The 20,689-nt window shown below is 50.1% G+C and overlaps 1 protein-coding gene across 1 annotated transcript in view; it reads right to left on the bottom strand.

Annotated features, from left to right (window-relative positions):
• COL13A1 (collagen type XIII alpha 1 chain) overlaps positions 1-19,655 on the bottom strand; it is a 90,118-nt gene extending 70,463 nt beyond the window's left edge. Inside the window, exons 1-3 of the mRNA XM_018079959.3 lie at positions 19,583-19,655; positions 17,878-18,192; positions 10,461-10,530 (exon numbers count right to left, since the gene is read on the bottom strand). Coding sequence (XP_017935448.1) covers positions 10,461-10,530; positions 17,878-18,192; positions 19,583-19,585 — 388 coding nt within the window. The 5' untranslated portion in view covers positions 19,586-19,655. The remainder of the gene's footprint in view (positions 1-10,460; positions 10,531-17,877; positions 18,193-19,582) is intronic.
• Between the last annotated feature and the right edge of the window lie 1,034 nt (positions 19,656-20,689).

Genomic DNA, 20,689 nt, shown 5'->3' with positions numbered 1-20,689 from the left:
AGAGGCACTTCCCATCACTGTCCCAAGAAACTCCAGGACTCTGCCCATTAAGATAGGGGTCAGTGCAATAACAGAGCATGGGGATTTATCCAGGATGGCTTTGGAATTCAAGGAGAGAACTATGCACAACCACACCTGATAACTCCCATCTCCTCCTTTTTTCCCAGAAAAAAAGCATTTTCCATAAGCACTCAGGTCATCCATAAGCAAAAGATCCCTAGACACATTGGGATAAACTAAAAAACATGAGGCTACATCTTCCAAAAATAGATGGGTTTTTTTCCCCCTCTCCTTTCTTTCTGTTTTTAAGCCCACGTTAGATCCCATTGCACAGGGGATGGCAAACAGCCTTGCCATACCACAGCTTTTCCCTGGGTTTCTGACAGGTCCGAGCCAGGTACCTCACTTCCTGGTGAGCAGAGAGCTGAGACATGGCTCCTCGCTGTGGCCAGGGCAGTGCCAAAGACCCATAAGCTCTGTGGGCTGCTTTTGGGGTTTCAACCCCTCTTTCATCTGTGTGGCACTTGTATATAGTAGGGTTTAAGGGGAAGTTAATCTGTAGGTAATGACTGCCTTTTTGGGAGACATAATTACTCCCTCTTTGCTGCCAAAATTACTCTAATAAGAAGCTAATATTTAAAAACTAAATAAAAAAGGATAAAAAAAAATCCCAGCCCATTGTGTGCTTCAGCTTAGGGACGAGGCCAACACAGAACTCCCAGCAGCTGCCACTGCCTCCAGCAACATCTCCTCCCTTGGACAGCAGTGGCAGATGACAGAGGCGAAGGCCAAGAAAAGAGCAGCCACCAGGATCTGGCCACATCCACCCAGTGCCACATTCCAGAATCAAATTTGGCCTCTGTAAGACCCCTTCCCAAAGGCAAAGCAGCCCCATGGTCCTCTACCTGCTGCTGGTTGAGCCGCATGGCAAGGGGAGCCTGGTGTGGCTGGGATAGCTGGGTGGTCCCCAGTGAGGCGCACACACTGCCCGGAGCAACACCAAATCATAATAAACAAGTCCCTCGCACAAAGCTCTGTCAGTTCAGATTCCAGTTCAGCTGATATAATCTTCACCTTCCCTTTGAAAGAAGGGAAAAAAGAAAAGCAAAAAGAAAAAAAACCAGACATCCTAAGGGAGAGGAGTGAGGCAAGCGATTGATACTGCTGCCCGTGTGTGTCTCAGCCCCCCGGCGTGGGGAAAATGTGCTGTTAATCAGCCTCCCCTCCCTGGGGAATACGCTGATTTAATTACCTCCTGCTTGCACAGTCCGTCTGTGATGCTGCTCACCCAAGACATTACATGAGGAAGAAACGGACACTGAGCTGCAGCAGCCAGGCTGGAACAGGATGGGCAAGCAGAGCAGGAATCATCGCGGCCCCGGTGGGAGGAGTGAGGGGGTGAATTGGTCCAGGGAGCCTGTGCGAGCACGCTGCCTCCCAGTCCCACGTGTACAAGAGCCAGATAGCATCAAAGGGCACCACTGCCCCCCTGGAGCCACAGGCACTGCAGAGGGGATGGATGCACCGAGGAGTCACCTTTCCTCTATCTCAAACACAAGCTTATTTTGGAGGCAAAATCAAAGACATGCAATGGGCAACAAGGGGGTTTTCATACAGGAAAGGGGAGAAATAGCCAGATGAAATGGAAATGCCCAGTTAGGAGGTGTCATGCTCCAGCCCCCCTCCCCTCACCAGCTGCATGGCACAGCCCCCTCATGTGAGCACATCTCTCCAACTCTCTGGTTGTCATGCTGCTGGCATTCTGCAACATTAATCTGGGAGCATTGTTCTAATGCAGACAAATATTTTCCAGGCTTCTCTTTTACTATGCTTATGAATGTCAGTGAGGCAGGACCCAGAGGGGTAGAGACTTGGTCCAGCTCCTGCAAGGGGAGAGCTGCATCAACTGCATCCACTCTCAAAGTGACGCACTGGACAGTCACTTTGAAGAGCCTTCAGCAGAAGACATGGGTTTCTGCTCTCCCACCTGGGATCAGCCTGGATGTTCAATAATTAATGGCTGCACACTCGCCTGCGAAGGTCGGTGAGAAAAGCGTTGCTGCATCTTTAACAGCTGCCAGCGATGGGAAACTCATTGGAGTGTGCGTTCAGAGGGGAAGAAGGTTAAGATGATTAACTGGTGCTAACAAGTTTAGGATGTGGAAGAAGTATTTTCTTGGACGTCCATCAAAGAGAGGATTGAATGTTCCCTGGCGGAGGGGGGGCGGTATGTGTTTAACAGATGAGGTTTCTGCCTCCCAAAGCCTGCCCAGCCCCACATGACGCAACCTCTCCCTTTTTAAGGCTGCCTCTGCCCCTGTACCGTCAGCGTACCTGTGGCCTCAGCTTGGCACGAGGGCTGAAAGACGATCCGGGGGAAGGAAAGCTGCTCCTCCACTCTTCCTGTTGATCTGCGTCCTGGGACACCCTTGGGCACTAGGGAATCAGCCTGGTCCTTGGTCTCCACAGGGAAAAGGTGTGGGCAGATGCCCGGAAGAGCCAAGAGGGTATCACCACACTGAAACCATACACCCTGGAGAGGAGGATTCCTCACGAGCCTCTCTACCCCACCGTAAAGCCCCTCTCTGCCCCACCACAGGGACACCTAACCCTAAAACCAGCAGCCCCCCCCTGCCACTGGCTAGGCCAGCAGCCCACCTTTTACTTCCCCATTGCCCTCAAGCACATGGCAGCATGTCCCACTGGCGCTGGCACGAAGTCCCCTCACAAGCAACTTTGGAGTGAGCCACTTGGCACCTGCGACGTCCCCCTTGGCCCATGCCGGGTATTTTCGGTGCTCCTTGCCGGCTGGCGGGCGCCCACGCTTTGCGCAAGGGGTTGGCCGCCACCGGGCGCCGCGCCGCCGCCGCGCTTGGCGGCCGTGACCGTCGTACGGGCTCGCCCATTCCCCCGGCCGCCGCAAGCGCTGCCAGGCCTCAGCACACGCGAGGCCCGCGTCGCGGGCGCCCGGACGTGCGTCAGCGGCTGACGCAAACCAGCCCGGCCATGTGCACACAGCCCAGGCCTGGGAAAAATCCTCCACCCCGGTAGCACGCTCGTGCTCAATCAAAGCCGTCGCCGTACAGTAGCAGCAAATGTGCTCCTCGGGTTTCCTCAGCCAGCTGGGATGTTTTTGCCTTGCTTTGTCAAGGCGCTGATTTATGCCCATATGTACCATATACATTGTAAGCACAAGGCACGCAATGGTGTAAACACTTCTACCAAACATCTGTACACAAACCCGTCAAATATGCAGAAGCTCCCTGCTGCAGCCCTTGACATGCATCCCGGCTGCCCCACAGGCAACCTGTCAGGCCCTGGTCTGCATGCAGGATGCCATGGGCCACTGGATCTGTTACTCGGACACAGCTGGATAGGGATAGTAAAGGTCACAGTGGGACCATTACCTGATAAAAATCAGCACAACCACAATGCTTTTCTCCTGCCTCAGTCTGTGCTTCCAGTTGGAGCTCACTGTGGTGGGTATCTGCTCTGAAATCTCCTTCCCGTGCATTTAATCCTCAATGTCTTTCTCTGCACCATACCCTTGCCTAGAGAAGAGGTTAGTTTATCTATGGTTTTGCATAGATGGCTGTACTGAACAACCAAGGTTTATACAGGGCTGGGATATAACACCTGGGCTATAATATACAAGCACCATTAAAATTAATGTTTCTGCCACCAGGACTCATGCACGCCTGAACATAAAGGTTCACCTGTTTGCACCTTTGGGCAGAGCTCAGCTGCCAGAGAAAAAGTCCCACAGCAATTCTGTGTGTTTGGAGCAAACTCCTCCCACCTTCCAGCCAGCTTAAAATAATAAAAACTAAAATAAAAAGTTTAAAATGAGAAGACACATAGAAGGACAAAGAGAGGAGCCCTGGGGTGTCCCAGACACAGGCCTGAGAATGGCAAGAAGGAATCATACCAACAAGCAGACGAGTGTGAATAAGCAGGCCTCTCTCTTGCTGAGCACTTGTGCCCATTACTGTGCCTCAGAGCCCACCCTTTTCAATTCATTGGCTGTTTCTAACCAAAGAGGAGAGGGAGAGGCCGAGGTTTTTGCCATCCAAACCAAAGACAAAGAGGGAGAGGCCGAGGTTTTTGCCATCCAAACTCCATCAGCATGGTAGCACCACAGGGCTGTTCTAAGTCCTCCAGCCCAGGCCATGCTCACAGCTGTACTAATGGCATATGCAAGCCCTCCTAGTCTGCACTGAGACAACAACAGCAGGTTCATTAACATCAATTAAACACTCCTTAATAAAGTCAGCTTAAATCCCATACACAGACTAAGCTGGATGAGATGGTGCTTAAAGGCATAAGGAACATCCTGGCTTCCTCTTTCTTACTGTCCCTCAGCCATGGATATGGCAACCTCCAGGTGACAAGAGCCAAGGTGGGGGTGACTCCTCGAGTTGCTCCAGGCAGTTGTGCAAGAGCACAGCAGCCTACATGTTCAGAGAAAGAGAGTTAAGTGACCAAGCAAACTATTTGTTTGTTTTTTTTCCTGAATTGTTCATCCTCATCTATTCATAACTGCTCACAGAATCTGTGGAATTCATTGTGTGGTTTGCATCTTCAAAACAAATGAAACAACAGTATGTCTAAACCAAACAAACCCCAATCCAAAAATACAGCCAGCAGTCCAGGGTGCATGAACAACCTTCCAGGCTGAAGTGTGTGTATACTCTGGAGGGCCCAAAATATGTGGATGGGGGAATATATTTAAATTTCAGGGAATTCCCAGGGAGATGTCTTACAAAGGGGGGGAAAAAGGAGGAGTACTATTAAAGCAATGATTATGCTGCAGTTTTTCTCCCAGCTGTGCCATGAGGATGGCGTGCCAGAGAACCACGTTTTCTGACACAGCACCACGCTGCTGTGGCTGCGGTGGTGCCGCAGCAGCCCGGGCACTGCTCCCTCCAGATCCCGGCTCTCCAGCCAGCCTGGCCATGAGGGCTTTGCCAGTGCATTCAAGGGAAAACAGGCAAATCAGAAAGGTCAGAGCTTTTGGCAAGGAGTGGCTGCTTGAGATAAAAGTCCTCTTTTCCAATTTTTTTTGTTAGCACTTGTCAAAAAGCTGTGTTCAGACACTTTTAAAGCTGAAAACACCTTTTTCACGGTCAGCGTAGGAAGCCACGTTGATTTACCATCCTGAAAAGGGGTCAAACACAAAACTGTATCATTTCAATTAGTTCACTGCACCTCCTGACAGGAGGGCCATGGGGATGGGTGTTTCATTGCATCCTCCCACCTCATGCTCCTCATGGCTCTGAGCCAGAGCTTCCGACACGGCTCATGGCTGCTGCTGTTTAAATAGCTTCCACACCCTCACCCCACGCCAGGGATCCCAAACACCTTCTCCACCTCTCAGTGCTCACCAGAGCATTCAGGCTTTTCATCTCACGGGAGCCCCTGAGAAGCATTAAGACACTGGCACAGATTGCCCAGAGAAGCTGTGGATGCCCCATCCCTGGAAGTGTTCAAGGCCTGGCTGGATAGGGCTTGGAACAATCTGGTCTAGTGGAAGATGTCCCTGCCCACAGCAGGGAGTCGGAAGGAGATGATCTTTTAGGTCCCTCCCAACCTAAACCAGTCTGTGATTCTATCATCTGCCAAAGCAGCCCCAGCAAGCTGAAAAAGGATCATGTCAAACATGACAACAAGAAAATATAAAAGCCATGAAAACAACCTGTCAAGAGAGGAGCATGTCAGCTGGGATGTGGGGAGCAGGCAAGACTCAGTCACTGTCCCCTTTTTTGGCTCATCTCCACAGAGACATCTGGGGAGAAGATATGAATCCCAAGGGAGAAACAGATGCATCTACCTGGATGCAATATTCTGCCTGCATGCTGCGGAGCTGAGGCTCAGCCCATGTTGCCCAGAGGTCTACCCCTGCTTCAGCCATCCCCACTACCCCTAATCCTGCCTTTCCCAGCGTTTTTTCCTCCCTCTGCAGCTGCCTATGGGGCCAGGCAGGGGTCAGGATATGCCTCTAATCCTGCGGCCTCCCGTCAGCTGGCCCTGCTGGCTCTGGGTGACACATCCTGGGTGGGAGCCAGAGCCCCACTGATGCCCTACGCTGTTTCTTGCTGGGCTCCTCCAGCAGCTGCCAGTGTGCCGAGGGGTCAGGACAGCATGGACGGGGGGGTGCCCAAGGGGGAGACCAGAATGCCTGGATCCAGTGTGCACAGCATGTGGCACTTGTCTCCCGGGTGCAACTGGGGCCACCACTGCACCTTGACTTCTGCAGGCCTCCCTGCAAGAAGGGGAACAGCAGCAACATTTTTGAGTTGCAGTATCTCCTGCTGTAATTTCTGTAAGGTCAATCGCAGCTGAAGAGTGGCCAAGCACCTTTCCCTGTGCCCCAGGCTGGGGCAGACAGGGAACGTGGGTGGAATTTTGCAGAAGAAATGCCTAGGGGACATTCCTTTGTAAAGTCTTACAGACATTCCCGAGAATACCCCAGTTGCCATTCACTGCCAAAATCCTTGCGGCTGGCCCCACACCATCCTCCAAGCCCCTGTAACAGCAAAAGGTACGCCCGGTTTGTGGGCGGGTTGTGCAACCTCCCTCTGAACTGCCAGTCCCAGCTCCCAGGAGCTGCCTCCTCCTGCAGCCGAGGTCCCTCCTCTGCCCGCGAGCGCTGCCACAGGGAGAGATGGAAAAGTCATTCGGCATCCCTCCGAGCTGCTTCCCTGCTTGCATGGCTGACCGCCTCCAGCACCGCAGGCTCCTAACCTGCCCAAGGAGAAACTGGACCAAAACAAGCATTGTGGGGGTAGACAGAAAGCAGCCAGGGATATTGAAGACTGGAGCAGAGAGCCAGCAGAGTGAAAAACAGCCACGTGGGGACTGTGAAAATCAGAGCTGAAGAGAGGATGATGGGAAAGGTCTAATAAAAAGTCACAGTATACAAAATACACAAGCACCCACCTCCACCAGGACGGCTGTGGGAACGGATTTTGGTGTAATCTCTGGCTATTGAGGCTGTCCAGGCAGACACAGTCTGGATATGTAACTGGATCAGGATTAGACCTGATTTAAGAAAAAATCTACGGAAATCTTGGATTAGACCTAATATAAGAAAAAATCTAAGGAAATCTTAGATTAGACCTAATCTACAGAAAGCTTAGATTTTTTTGCTCTGTCAACTTGAAAGACAATGCTTTCCCTCACAGTGTTTTGTTACTATGTGGAAGAAATCAAGGGAGGCCAGTTGGCTGTAAGAGGATCCTCCAGCCTCAGGTAGTTCTCAACCACATCCACATACCATATGGAAAAGCATCTGCTCAGCCCCAGAAAACCTCCCCCAGTCTCATCCTAGCATGCAAAAACCTCAGACCAAACCTGTGCTGAGTTCCCTCCCCACACTTGGCCCCAGCACGGCGCAGGCTCTGGGGGTGGTGAATAGCTACAGTCATTACTACCATTGAGCCTTAGGGTCTCTTTCCCAACCTGTGCAAAGTTGTCCCAGGTCAGTCTGGCAGACAGTGGGGACAGAAGGAATCACGCAGGTTACCTATCAGACAGAGGGAACCGAATGATTAATTACCCAGAAAGGTTGTGCTAAACTTGGAGGCTGTGTCCTCCCTGCCAAGACACTGCTGGAAAAGCCCACTGTGACCCCTGAGCTCAAAAAACTCAATGCCAAGGAGCGAGGCGTCACAGGTAGCCACACCCACCCCCAGCCCAAGTGATCTGAAGTAGCAGCTTCCCAGTCAAAGGAAACTTATATTTCCTTATCGTTTGCTATAAATACAGCTGTGCTGTTTTCCTGACCGTGTTATTCCTACAGTCCTTATCACACACACTCAGATATCCACAGCACAGTCACACACTTCACAACCTTCTTGCTCTCCTATTCCCAGCGTTTCCAAACCATTTACATTCACATCCCCCTGTGTTCTGAAGCTCTTCTATGGCAACGGGTGACACTGCCCAACGGGTGACACTGCCCAACGGGTGACACTGCCCTGGACCTCCACATCCGCACTGAACAGGTCAGCAAATGAACTTGTCTTCCTTTTCCCCTTCTCTGCCATGCAGGGACCTGGCTCGCAGCTCGGGATGAACTCAAATGTCACTTCTGATAAACATTTATTTTTGCTGAGGAGTACGATGTGTTTATAGGCAGTGAAGTGGGCCAGTGAGAAGCAACAGGCATGCGCCAAGTCTTGCAACATCTTGACGCTTCTGAATACCTTGGTCTCCCGCAAAAGTCACATTGTATGGTCCCTGGGGCATTTTAAACACAAGGGGGAAAAGGATTCCCAAGGTCTCGGGCTGGAAGAGAGACCACGTTGAAACAGCGGGACAGTGCGTTCAGGTGGCCTGTGTTGCATTGGCCTGGAGACCAAAGGGAAATACCCTGGAGCAAAGGGTCCGAGAAGAGACAGCAGTTGGCTGAAGGTGCCTTCATTTCTGCACTGATCCAAGACAATCAAGACCTCACCTGCCACAACATCAGCTTTAGACCGTGGTCTCATTTCCCTCGACAGATTAGGTGACAGGGTGGGGGAAAAATTTACACACAGTACCCGTACCTGTAGAATATTTGATGAAGATGAGCAAGTTTAACAGGTAAAAAGGCAGCCTGAACCTTTATGAGTGAGATGATACTACAGTCCTCCTGAATCAAAGCTGTCATTCAGCAATACTATGAGCTTAACTGGATGAGTGGGCACCCAAGTGCTAGGAGAAATCCATCACCAACTGCTGCCAAGCCTTCCCACGGGATGTGGGTATCTGTAACCAAGTATTATGACCTTGATGCTGAAATACTTGGGCAATTCATCTATCACATGCCTGGTGCAGGGGGTCACATTCAGATGGCCTCAAAAATCAGTGAATCTCTTTTTTCTCTGCTCTGCATTCAAGTTCTAAGTTTCCTTCTCCAAGCTGGCTCAGAAACACCAGGAGGATATTCATTCCTGTGGTTTTATGGCATTTATACGTCGAGTCTAGGCAAGAACTTGAAAATGGAGTAGGGCTATGATTTGTGTTCCCATTGGAGGAAAAAGTTTGACATTTAAAAACAGTTGAGCTCAGTTTTGATCTGTTCTTTAGAGAATAGATACTTAGAAGAATAGGCACTTAGATGACATTTCATTTGTACTATCTTTTAAATTTAAACTAAAATAGCTCCAGTTGTTTCTTTCTGGGACTAAAAGGAAGTCCAACAGTCCTGATCCAGAGTAGTCAAATCAGGCTTTTTCCAATGTTCTACAAGTCTGGATCCTGGATTTTAGTTCTTTTCCATTATAAACCTGTACAACTTTACCTCTTGCTTTCACAAGCTGCCACCTTGCAAATCCATTGTAATGTGGCAAGAGACTGCCTCCTATGTCTCTACACAGGTCTCAATACAATGATTTTGAGACATTACTTACAGCAAAGACAACCCCCCATAATTTCCACCATTATCCCACTGCTGACTATATTTGAATACACTTTGATATGTGTACCACCAGACACTGTCAAACACCTCACCTTGGGCACCAAAGAGAACCAAAGGAGAAACCACAGAAAATAGAAATGCTGCTTGCATGTGCTCGTCCAGACACAACTTCCCCTGCCTCTTTCTTTGCAAAATGAGCTTCAGATACCCAGTTTGGATATACAAATTCAAACTCTCCCAAAAATTCAGCTGAGGATGTGAGTGGTAGCTGGCACTTCTCTGTTTTTTTTCTACACAGTCCAATGCATCAAAAGACAATGAGGAAGGCTGAATGATTCACAGTCATGGAATGAAATGCCATTCACAAATGTTTTTTCCATAGCAATTTGTCACTTATTGTATTGAAACCACTTCAGATGTGTCTCAAAGAGCCTTTTGATATTAGCATGATTAAAAACATAATGCAATTAAGCAATCCCATAATATTTCTGTATGTTATACAAGTAGGACCTCGAGTGACCACTTCATTGAACCCCCTCACAAATGAACAGTTCTAGCAGAAGGCTGTTATTCTGCAAGATGCCTCAGATAGTGGTACAACACGAAGGAATTCAAATCTTCTCATCCCAGAGGCATTCTGGCTCACCAAAATCCATCTGTTCAGCTTTGGTGTTGGGTCTAGCCTACATGTCTCAAACCTTCCAAAACCAGCCAAGAAGGATGCACCTCCCCAAGAGCCACTCTGCCCACTTCAACACTGATGTCTAAAATCACTGGGAATATTTGCCCTCTAGAGCTTATCTTTCTCTCTTTATTGTCTGTCTAGAATCTATCTGGACGTTTGACACTTGCCCTGTTGCTCCTGTTACCTGTTGGTATTTAGGCACATACCAAACTTGTTGCGCACCCCTCCACATCGAATTCCCATATCTAGAGCGCACTGTTATGCAAACGTGCACAACTTTGCACTCATACACGACACAGCATTAAAAAAGCCTTCAATAAGATGTGGACAAAAAAGGTCCTTCCAAAGTGCCAGCTTTCCCCACATCCCTACCTGCCGGGCAGTTGCATCGCTGGTGTGTGTCTCGAACTTCTCGATGTCTCGGCAAGTGAAACTTCAATTTCTGTCAAGAGAGGAGAAACAGGAAAAGGATTAATTTATACCATTGAAACCAAAGCCTCAAATTCTTGGAAAAGTGGGAGTTGGGGGGGGTGGTGCCCAAGAGATGGGAAAGACAGGGCAGAACAGTTTGGGAATGAAGAAAGGCATTAAAGTTCACAGTATTTAACTAGAAATGTGGAGTTTGATTAAAAGCAGGCTGAGGGAGTTTCGTAACGGCCTCCAAATGTGGTCCTTACAGGCATTACAAAACCAAGAGCTGGCACTGGCAAATAAATTGGTGACTGTGTCCTTGTGAAAAAGCTGCGTTTCTCAGCAGACTCACTCAGCAAACAAAACTCGAGGATCTGAAGCAGGTACTCTTCCCCCCTGTGGCTCCTTATGCTCATGGAGACACCTGGATGGACAGGAGGGTCCCACCAAAATATTGTGGCTGAAGGTGAACTGAGAACAGCAACAGCATCTCCTGAAACCTTCAGAGGCTGTGAAACTTAACTTTTCTCCAAGTGCAGAACAGAACAAAAGCTATCAAGAGCTTCCACAATGTCAAATTGCATCAGAATGTTCATTTCCCATGAGTTTGGATTTCTAATGGTGCCAGCATGTCAGTCTCCTGCTCTCTGGGCCCACCTGTGTATCTCTTAAAGGGCCAATAGAGTCCACCTGAGGTCACCGAATCTTCCCTCACTGGAAATGTCATTAAACTTAACCCATGTCCTGAGCCAAATGTGCTTTAGGGACAGCATCCCCACCACCCCTCATAGACTGTATTAAAATAGCTGTAATTTATTAAAGAAAATGCAAATCAACCCAAAGAAGTTATTCATTAATACCTGCAAAGTACACTTGGTTAATGATTTGAGATGATCTGAGAAGGCTGAGCTGCTGGGCTGCCTGCGCTAATGACTCACTCCCTGTTCCCTTCTAACCCTCAAGCCCAGCTTCCCATCCCAGTTACACCTTCCTGTTGTTTGACCTACTTCACAACTGGGCCAACATTCCAAAAGAAGTAGTGGGTGCAACAGAAGCCCATGCCCAGGATCATACAGAAATGACTTAATTTTCACAAGTAATCGAGCACCTTCCTGAAAGAACACATCAGTTAGGGGGAAATTCCTTTTAGAGAGGAAAAAAGTAGAGCAACTTGGTTCTGCCTGGATGAGGGAAGGCAGAACTGGCTGGAACACTTCCATTTTTTTCACTTTGAAATGACTGGCTTCCTTATTGCAAGTCAAAAGCAGTAAGGGTTGTTGTGACTGACTAGAAATTGAGTATTTTCAGTGCTGAAACATTGATAGAGAGTTGATTTGATATCAGGGTGATGAGGGGGTTTCAGGTGAGAATTGCCAGTTTCCATAGAGCATTTTTATCTGTGTTTACCTTCTCAGTTTAAAAGCACTGATATGTGAATCTTTGCATTTGGGCACATTCCCATGTAGCTGCCACCTCCCCGATGGCACAGTTCTGTTCTGCAGCACTGAATCACTTTGTGCTAATGGTCAAACATGGGCACAAACAGGACAGAGGAGCCTTTATTTGGATACTCACACTGGTATGTAGGCATACACATTCCCATTTCCATCTACACACATGCCAACCAAAATGTCTCAACATCAGACCGCCACATTTGGGTGGCTTTCCCATGTTTGGGAATCGGCCTCAGCACAAGGGAGGGATGATGGGTTGCAAAGGCAGGAGCAGAAAGCCATTTCCTAACCAGTAAGGATCCAAACACCCTGGCTGCAGCAGGACCCTTTGTAGGACAGAAATCTGCAAGGAAACCTGGAACAGATCGCTGCCCCATTGAGTGCAGAGGCACTGGAGGGGCTAAGGGGAAAGGGCCAAGTTTGGGTGGGCTGCAAGAAGCCTTGGCTGGGTTGCCGTGCCAGCACAGAAGGAGAAGAGCAGCAATTGGACTTGTCAGGGAAGTGATGACCCAGCAGGACTTCAGCATGACCGGGAACGGAACCGGAGCAATAACATTTCCCCAAGACTTTATCTGCAGGGTCAGAGTCCTGGAAAGACCTGGGACTACTGAAATAGCCTTAAGGATGGGGAGCCCCTCAGGAGGAAGGGCAGGAGCTGCTGGGCAGGGATGGGAGCACAGCCCTGTGCACCATGACCATCAGCCATCAGGCACTCACCGGCATTTAGCATTTTCCCCATCCTTGGTGCCTCCCTTGAGTCCAAGAGCTCTGCACATCCCTGGGGAATACAAAGGGCAGTGGTGCCGTGGGATTGCTCCCCTTCAGCGGGAGGCAAACCCTACCAGGAATTTAGGAGCACCTGGAGTTCAGTTTCCTGCACAGTCTATTAAACACGGACTGAAACACAGAAAAAAATCTTTGGCTTCTGGAGACCTCAATTCAACTTTAGGTTGAGATGGTGAAACAAAACAATTTTCTGTCCTTTTCTGCTTCCCTCATACCACTGTACAAAATATCGCCTGGTCCAACATAAGCAGCTGCCTTTGCTCAGGACAGCAAAACAAATGGGCTTCCCTCTAAAAATTGTGTTTTCAAGGGAAAACTTTCATTCCCAGGCAACACAAAACCATTCAATTTTAGGGCAAGGTTGACTTGTGTAAGCAAAATTAAAAGGAGGTGGGGCTCTGGAAGTCTAGGCTTTGTGATCTCCTTCCTGGGAACTGGGGTTTGCTTTTTCACCTGGGGGATACCTGGAGCATGTAACACCAAGAGCAGGAACTGGTTCCCTCTTGCCTTGGCAGAAACGCTGAAAACACTTCCTCTGGAGAGGATTGCCTTGTCAGCAGAGCCAGCTTGCTCTTGCCTGTCATGTTTTCCAGTGACATAACAGCTGCACCTTCCCTCTGCACATAGGAACGTGGTTGAAAAAGCCTTCGCTAGCGCTGGAGCCAGAGCTGACCAGCTCCGACTGGGCACCCCTGTGTGTTTAGGGAGCTATCACACATCACTGAGCATCAAGGAAAGGGGGAAACCCTCTGTCTGCAAGAGGGAAAGGCAAGGAGGGTTGGGCTGACACACGTGCTGGGAATGGCAGTAAAGCCAGCGTGGGGTTTTCCCGTGGGTGAACTTACTGCAAGCATGATAGGACAGGGCTGACAAGGGCAGACAGAGCAGAGAAAGCAAGAACTCTTCTGGCATTAAAGGACCATGGCTGTGGTCTCCTAAACCTTGCAAGTGCCTGTCTGTTTTGGAGGGGCACTTGAGATCAGGGGAGAGGGAGGGCACTTTTTCAAAGGGGGCAGATTAATAGCTCTTTAGCATTCCCAGTTGTTTGCAGTCACCCAGGGAAGGTGAAATCATTTCCCACCACTATCTCCAACAGCTAAAAGAAACACATCTTAAATAGATAATCTATTACAACCATCAGGGGGATTTCAAGGGTGGGTGGTTTTGTTAACTCTTATTGTTTTATCTCCAATTTCACTGTTTTTTCTTAAAGGCCCAGCTCCTGGAATCACGGGACCATGTGGCCCAGAGCAAAAGCAAGCAGGGAGTCCTCCCAGATAGAGCAAAAAGCTTGGAAATAACACCATCTAGGTGCAGGGATTGCAAGCAGCTGAAAAGAAGCAGGATTTAGCTACCAGAGAAGTTGGAAGGAAAAAATAGATCTGGTATTTTGGGATGGAAAACGCTAAGCTGAAGATGGAGGCCAGGTTGAGAGCAAGCTTGCAGACACTGGGAAGTAGAATTGAGCAGTGTGCTTTGAGATACTGAATAAAAGCAGAAGAAAAAAAGCTTTAAGTTGGGAGGGAAAGGGAGTTTTCAGCTGTCCCTCCTTTGCTTGCACAAGTAAGGAAAGAATCCCAGCAAAATGAGACTATTGGGAAAGCAGTGAGGATCGATGCTCCCTCCCCACTCACGGGCACAGTCCCTGAATCCCTTCAGCATCACTAAAGTCACACAAATACCTTCAACACAAACCCCTGAGAAGCTGAGCATGCTCACCACGGTGCAGAGGGGCAGCTGACCTTCCTCCAGGCTGCACAGGATACCTGCTGTTGTGTTACACATACACACTTCTATCTCTACAAGCTCACAAATTCGGGGATTGTTTTTCCTAGCAGCAGCACTGAATCCATCCTGTTCTCCACCCTGATGAGCTTTTGGCAAATGAAATAGTACCAAATGTTACCCAGCATGGGAAAGGACCTTGTTTTCTTCTTTGGAAAGCTTTGCCTCTCCTGCGAATATGAGTTTATTTGTGCTCTTTGTATGATTTTATGATGTCCCATAAATGCAGAGGAATTCCTACGTGAAGGTAAAGTTCCCCCTGAACTATCTATTTCTGGCCCATTCTGCACAGATGTTTTTATGGGAAAACCCAGCCAATTTGTGTCTGGTAGAAATTCCCCTCGGGTATTCGCCTACACCAGGCAAGAGGTTTACACAGTAGCAAGTGAAGCACTGGTCAGGCTGCCTCTGGGAAAGCATCTGCCGCCCTCTCCTTGCTCCTCCTGAACTGAGATGGAAACACTGACACAGCACCAGTGATGCTCAAAAACCAGGCTCCAAGATCAAGAAAACACCCCCACCAACTGCCTTAAAATTAACATTTTAAGCAAACCAACTCATCTCCTCTCCCTGCCAGTTTGCTTTATTTTTGCATGTCTAGAAGAAAGGCACCTAACAGAGCTTTGGCATTTTGCACTTTTCACTGCACTCTGTATGGTGTCCCTCACAGACCCTTGGGAACATCCAGGGCACACCTGGGCACTGACTGGAGAGCATTACACACTCCAGCTTGGAGTACAGAGCAGTACCGGTTTTGAGCATAACCTCAGAGCTCCTCTATATTAGCCCTTACAGACTTGGCTTCTTCATTTTTCTCCAGCTGATCTTCACAGCCATCAGAGCTAGAAATGTGCTCCTGTGCCGTGGCTCCCCTTACCTCCCACCTCCCTGCCTGCCTCAGACCAGGTTTTTCCAAAGCTGGGGTTCCTTTAAGCTTTGCTGTTTTATTTTGTGATGGATAACACTGAGCTGGCAGCTGTGAAACCCATTAAGGTCGAAACACCAGAAAACTCTGTGAGGATGTGGCAATGAGAGGCAGCGAGGGTCTGAGCAGGGGGGAATGAATTTCACGTCCATCACAGCAGCCCATTCACAGCCCCTCTCCTCCAGTCGTGCTCAGAACAGTCTTTTGCCTTCCTTATTTTTTTTCTCCCATCATTTTCCTGCTCCCCTTTATCTTCCCCGTTTTTCTCCATCCTTGCCCCTTGCCAGCCAGACCTATCCCACTTAGCCCCACTTCAGACACAATGAAGAGGAGGACCAGGGGGATTTGTTTTTCTTTCCTAAGCAAAAGCCCCATATGCCATCTCACCATCTGTCCACCAGCAGACCCCCACCCTGGACCTCGAGCCACTTGGCCCATGACAGTGGTTCTGGCTGAGTGTGGAGACCTGAGGTTTAGGAGCCTAGGGGAAGTGGGCAGTGGAGCTGGGGAAGGTCTCCTGCCCAGGGGGCACAGCTCTCCTCTCTCCATTGGCAGCAGCCCTTCCCAGGTGTAAAGGGACAGGAGACCTGGGCCAGGCATCCCTGCTCCTCCACAGGCTCTGGCACTTTCCTCCAAGCTCTTTTGGAAGCTGTGACCCAGCATGGAGCTGTTAACCCTGGTGGTACCCGGGAGCAAGTGCTGGCCCCTCAAGCCATCGCTCCTGTTCCACGGCTGCTCCCCACACCGGCTGCGAGGGAGACTGTGCCATGCCCAGGGGCACAGGAGGGGCTGCTCAGAAAACAGGGGCGCTGCCTGGCACACGGGCACCATGAGAGCCCCATTTCCTCGCTAAGCCGAGCTATAAAAAGGCGGAAAGGTGCCGTGGCCAGCAGAGCCCGCAGGACACAGGGGGCCATCCGGCCTCGGGCACTGCTCCCGGCAGGCATCCTGTAGCACTTCTCAAATCACTTGGTAGAGATAAACTGCGACTTCCCAGCAGACTCATGCCAGCAGCAACAGGGGGATCGCTGGACGTTATCCCCTGCCTGGTAGTGAGGAAGGAGTTCCAGCCACTTGTAATGCTTCTGTTTCCTCAAAAACCTTCTTTTAAGTGGGGTACTACCCCATGGACCCTATCTTCCCCTTATTCCTCATCTAAAGAGACAACTCAAAACCAAATCCTTCAGCTCCTGCGTTGTTTGCTAACTCGAGGTTCACAGCTTTTGGCTGCAAACCCCAGCCGATCCAGGGACTGCTCTCACAAGACTCATAAACAGAAGCCGAGCCTGTCAGCTGCAGGTTTAAACTCCTCACCACAGACCTTTGCCGCTCCTGGAAAGCAGGAGGGGGGCCGAGGTCACCCCAGGTACCAGGCAGCACTGCCCAAGGCAGGTCCCTATAGCCACCACTCGGATCACTCCATTCCTCGCCTCGTTTGGCAGTAGCAGCACAAGAGGGGTTTTTTTCAGACACAAACAGTTTTTGGGCTAGCCCCAGGGATCTCTCCAGCATGACTCAAGCCAAAGCTGGAGTAAACAGAGAAAATGAGAGGTGGGTGGAAACAGCTCCAGCCCTGAATTTCAGCCCCAAGCCTCTCCCAGAGCTGTGGGAACAGGTCAGTGTGGACCCATCTGAAGAGTTCAGAGACATGAACCACCATCTGCTCCCAGACATGTCAACACTGCTTCAAAGCCCAACAAGGCAAGGAATACTGTAGGATACTCATCCCGCAGAGGGTAGAGAAGCCCAGACAGCCCCCAGCAGCACCAACAGAGTAAAGGGTGTCACCAACAAAAATCTGCTTCTTTATTGACCTGCTGAAGCCAGCACCAGCATTCCCCCATCCTCAGAGGAAAACCCACAGGGTCCAGTGGAGCTTGGATGGGGCTCAAGCAGGCATAACACAGGCATATGCTCTGCACTGATGCTCTGGCAGTACCAGAAGCCATCCTGGCAATGCCAGTGTGCCTCATTTTCCTGAGCCAGGAGCTGTAGAAGGGGTCAAGGCTGGCACAGCAGCAAAGCCAGCCCATCATAACACTGGGGTGTTTGCAATTACCTCCTCCCATAGAAGCCCTAGCTGCAATGTGCCATGTCTCTCCCTCTCTTGGGGCTCAGACACACACTGAATCCCCAGGTTTAACCTCTTCCCTCCCTGCCAGGACCAGGGATGAGGTTTTCCTCTTTGCAAAGTGCAGGGTTCAGCCACAGTGTGGGCTAGGGAAGAGAGAAGCAAACACCAGGTGAGTTTGAGAGGTGGGAGGGACCTGGAGACACAGGGAATTCAACCTAGAAGCAGCATCACTTGTGCAGAGATAGGTTTTTAAGGCAGGGGGGGAAAAAAACGGCTAACACAACTATGCAAGCATGCACGTGCCTAAAATCTACAGCACTGCAAACTATACATGCAAAATGAAAGGACACCGACCTCATCAAGCAGTTGGTCAACTCTTCCCAAAATAGCCGTCTCCATTTGGTCTGCTGAGAGCCAGGCAGGGAGCTGTGTGGGTCTGTCCGCTTCCAAGTGGGACACCCGGGACTGCAGATCGGAGGTCCGAAAGTACAGCAGGAGGCTCAGCACCAGAGAAAGCAGGGAGACGCCGGGCAGCCCCGAGCCCAGCAGGAGAGGGAGGCGGCAGCATCTCTCCCCATCGCCGGTCCTGGGGGGAGTCACACACCCCCTGTCAAAAGCTGCTTCGTCGACGCCTTTCCAGCTCTTCTCCTCCAACATTCCCTCCCTGTCCTGAGAAACAATAAATAAATAAATAGAATAAAGAAAGCCTCACTCCTACTCCGAGAAGCACAATCCAGAAGGCACAGAAAAAGAGCATCCAAGAGGATCCCAGTGCCAGCAAATGACAAATGACAGCAATAATGACAAAAGTGGATGGGGGGGTGGGGGGTCTTTAAAAAAATAAAAACAAACCACACACACATAAAAGAGGTGCAGAAAAAAAGAGATCCAACTGCAGCAAAGAGTGCGAGGGGGAAAAATAATCTGATCAAGATTTTTGTTTTTCCTCCTGTGTTTCTGTCTTTTGGTTCGCTGGGGGGTTTTTGATTCCTTCTAAGCTGCCCGTTTCAGTTCCTTCGCAAACTGGCCAGGAGCTTGCACATGAAAGTCCCCATTAGAGAGAGGTAATTCTCAGCTGCTCTGGCGACGTTGTGCTCTGGCTGATCGTGGCTCCCCTGTAACATGACACACTCCCTTCGAACTACGGGGCTGGGATGAGCGAGCTGCGCGGCTTCCCAAAGTAACCTCCTCTGCTCGCCCTCTCTCTCCACCTCTCCCTTGCTGCATGATTTATTTATTTATGCAAAGCGCCGGGGTGGGATCGGGCAGTGGGACGCCCCTGTCCCGCTCGGTCCCCAAAGCACCTCTCCGCCGCCAGCCCTTCCTTTGAAGTGACTCTCGCCGAGGTTATTTATAGTGGCAGGAAAGAGATTGTAAAGCAGAGGCTGGGCTCACACCAGCCTGCGTCTTCCTTTCCTCCCCGCAGCCGAGAGCACTTTATGGGATGATGCAAAAGCCTTGTCGCGTCCCTCACGCAGATCCTGGGGCATCCCCGAGGCACCAGCGGCGGGGTATTTTGACCCTGATATTTTGAGGAGATCAGCCAGGCAGGGTGAGAAATAGAGGGAAACATTTGGAAACAAGACCTGGCAGCTGAGGGCTCTGCAAGAAATAAGCGAAGGGCAACAGGGAGAAACACCCCAGGCAGGCGAGCTGCAGTGCAAGGGGGGAACTTTTGGGGCTTGATTTGGGGGTACAGCCTGCCAAGGGCGTTCAGAGGAAATAATCTGCTGAGGCCCTCTAGTGAAGCAGAGCTTCTCGTCATCTCCTCCGTGTCCCGGCGGGCGCAGGGCACCAGACAGACAACCCTCTTTGGCAGGGAGCAGTCTCCCTAAAACGTGCTGTAGGGCAGCTCCGAGCCACGCGTCTGGGAAACAAAGTCTCTTTCTGTTCTTCAGGAGCAAGGGAGGCCCACCTCTCCCAATTTTTCTGAGCATAACATACAATATTTTATCCTCCAGGGTGACATGCAGGCTCTGCTGAGCCCCTGCCTGTCTGTCTGTCCATTCTTTGATCCCTTCCTTGAGCACGCTCAGCAGCAAAGCAGCACAGGGCTCACCATGGTGCACAGTCCTTAAAACCCAGGCAGCAAATTGGTCTCTTAAAATCTGGCTCCCTTGTGGCTCTTTCGCTGTCATTTACACGTTTTAAATGAAGATTTTGCGTGCAGTCTGTGCTGGAAATTACTGGCAGAGAAAACTCATATTCATCTCTGGCCCGGTCTCTGTTTCAGAGGGCTGGAAGAAATAGACCTTCTGGGAGCAGGTTAACGCGAGCATGAGCTGTTTCTCCTCCACCAGACAAACCCTTGGAGGACCCGGTAGCACACAGCCCCAATTCTTTGAATGGCCTCATGCCTTTCACAGCCACTCGCTTCCCAAAACGGGGCTTTAGTGTCTGCAAGGCAGGAAATCCTTTCTTTATTTCTTTTAGCAGGTTTCTTGTCATCTCGCTGCTCCAATTTGCGCTGCTGTTCCGGCACGCATGGAAAACACCTCTCTGATGGCTGCAGCCTTTCAACAGTTTCTCATATGAGCAGGGCAGAAACGTGTTACCCACAGACCTGGCACACACTGGGTGTCTGTTCGGAAGGCGCAGCCACCCCCGTCTCCTACCCCCTGCTCGGTCTCTTCCCTACGTTAGCAGCCAATTTCTTTGCAAAAGGAAAAGGAGTCCCTGAGGCTGTGGCTTTTCCAGAGGTAAACCATGGTCCATGGAGTTACCGAAGATACCATCTGCAATCACAAAAAATAAGCAGACAGCAAGAAATGAAGAGGAGATGCTTAGAGGCTGATGATGCAGTGTTTGGGAAGCAGAGATCGGGGAAATGTCAGTTGGCAACTGGGGTGCTGAGCATCCTAGAGAGTAATGAAGAACACTAAGACTGAGGTTGAGCTACTGATGACTGCAGCTACCTGCCTGTGCTATACATTGTTTCACCTCAGGCTGTCTCTCTCTATGTCCCCTTTATACCAGTCTAAGCACTAAAATCACAAAAAGCCACCCTCTAAGCTGAAAACGGAAATCTGCTGGGTGTCTACATCTCATTTCCCCACACTGGCTGAGGAGAGGTCTCTGCTCTTTCGCTCTTATTTGTGATAGAGACCCTGCTGTCCAGATACAAGCATCGGCTGAATGACTCCCCACCAGCCCCTCTCCAGCTGAT

The sequence above is a fragment of the Manacus vitellinus genome, unplaced genomic scaffold, assembly GCF_001715985.3.
Source record: "Manacus vitellinus isolate BGI_N305 unplaced genomic scaffold, ASM171598v3 scaffold_48_pilon, whole genome shotgun sequence".
Taxonomy (NCBI): domain Eukaryota; kingdom Metazoa; phylum Chordata; class Aves; order Passeriformes; family Pipridae; genus Manacus; species Manacus vitellinus.
The sequence above is the reverse complement of the archived record's forward strand: the minus strand, read 5'-3'. Positions and strand labels throughout refer to the sequence as shown.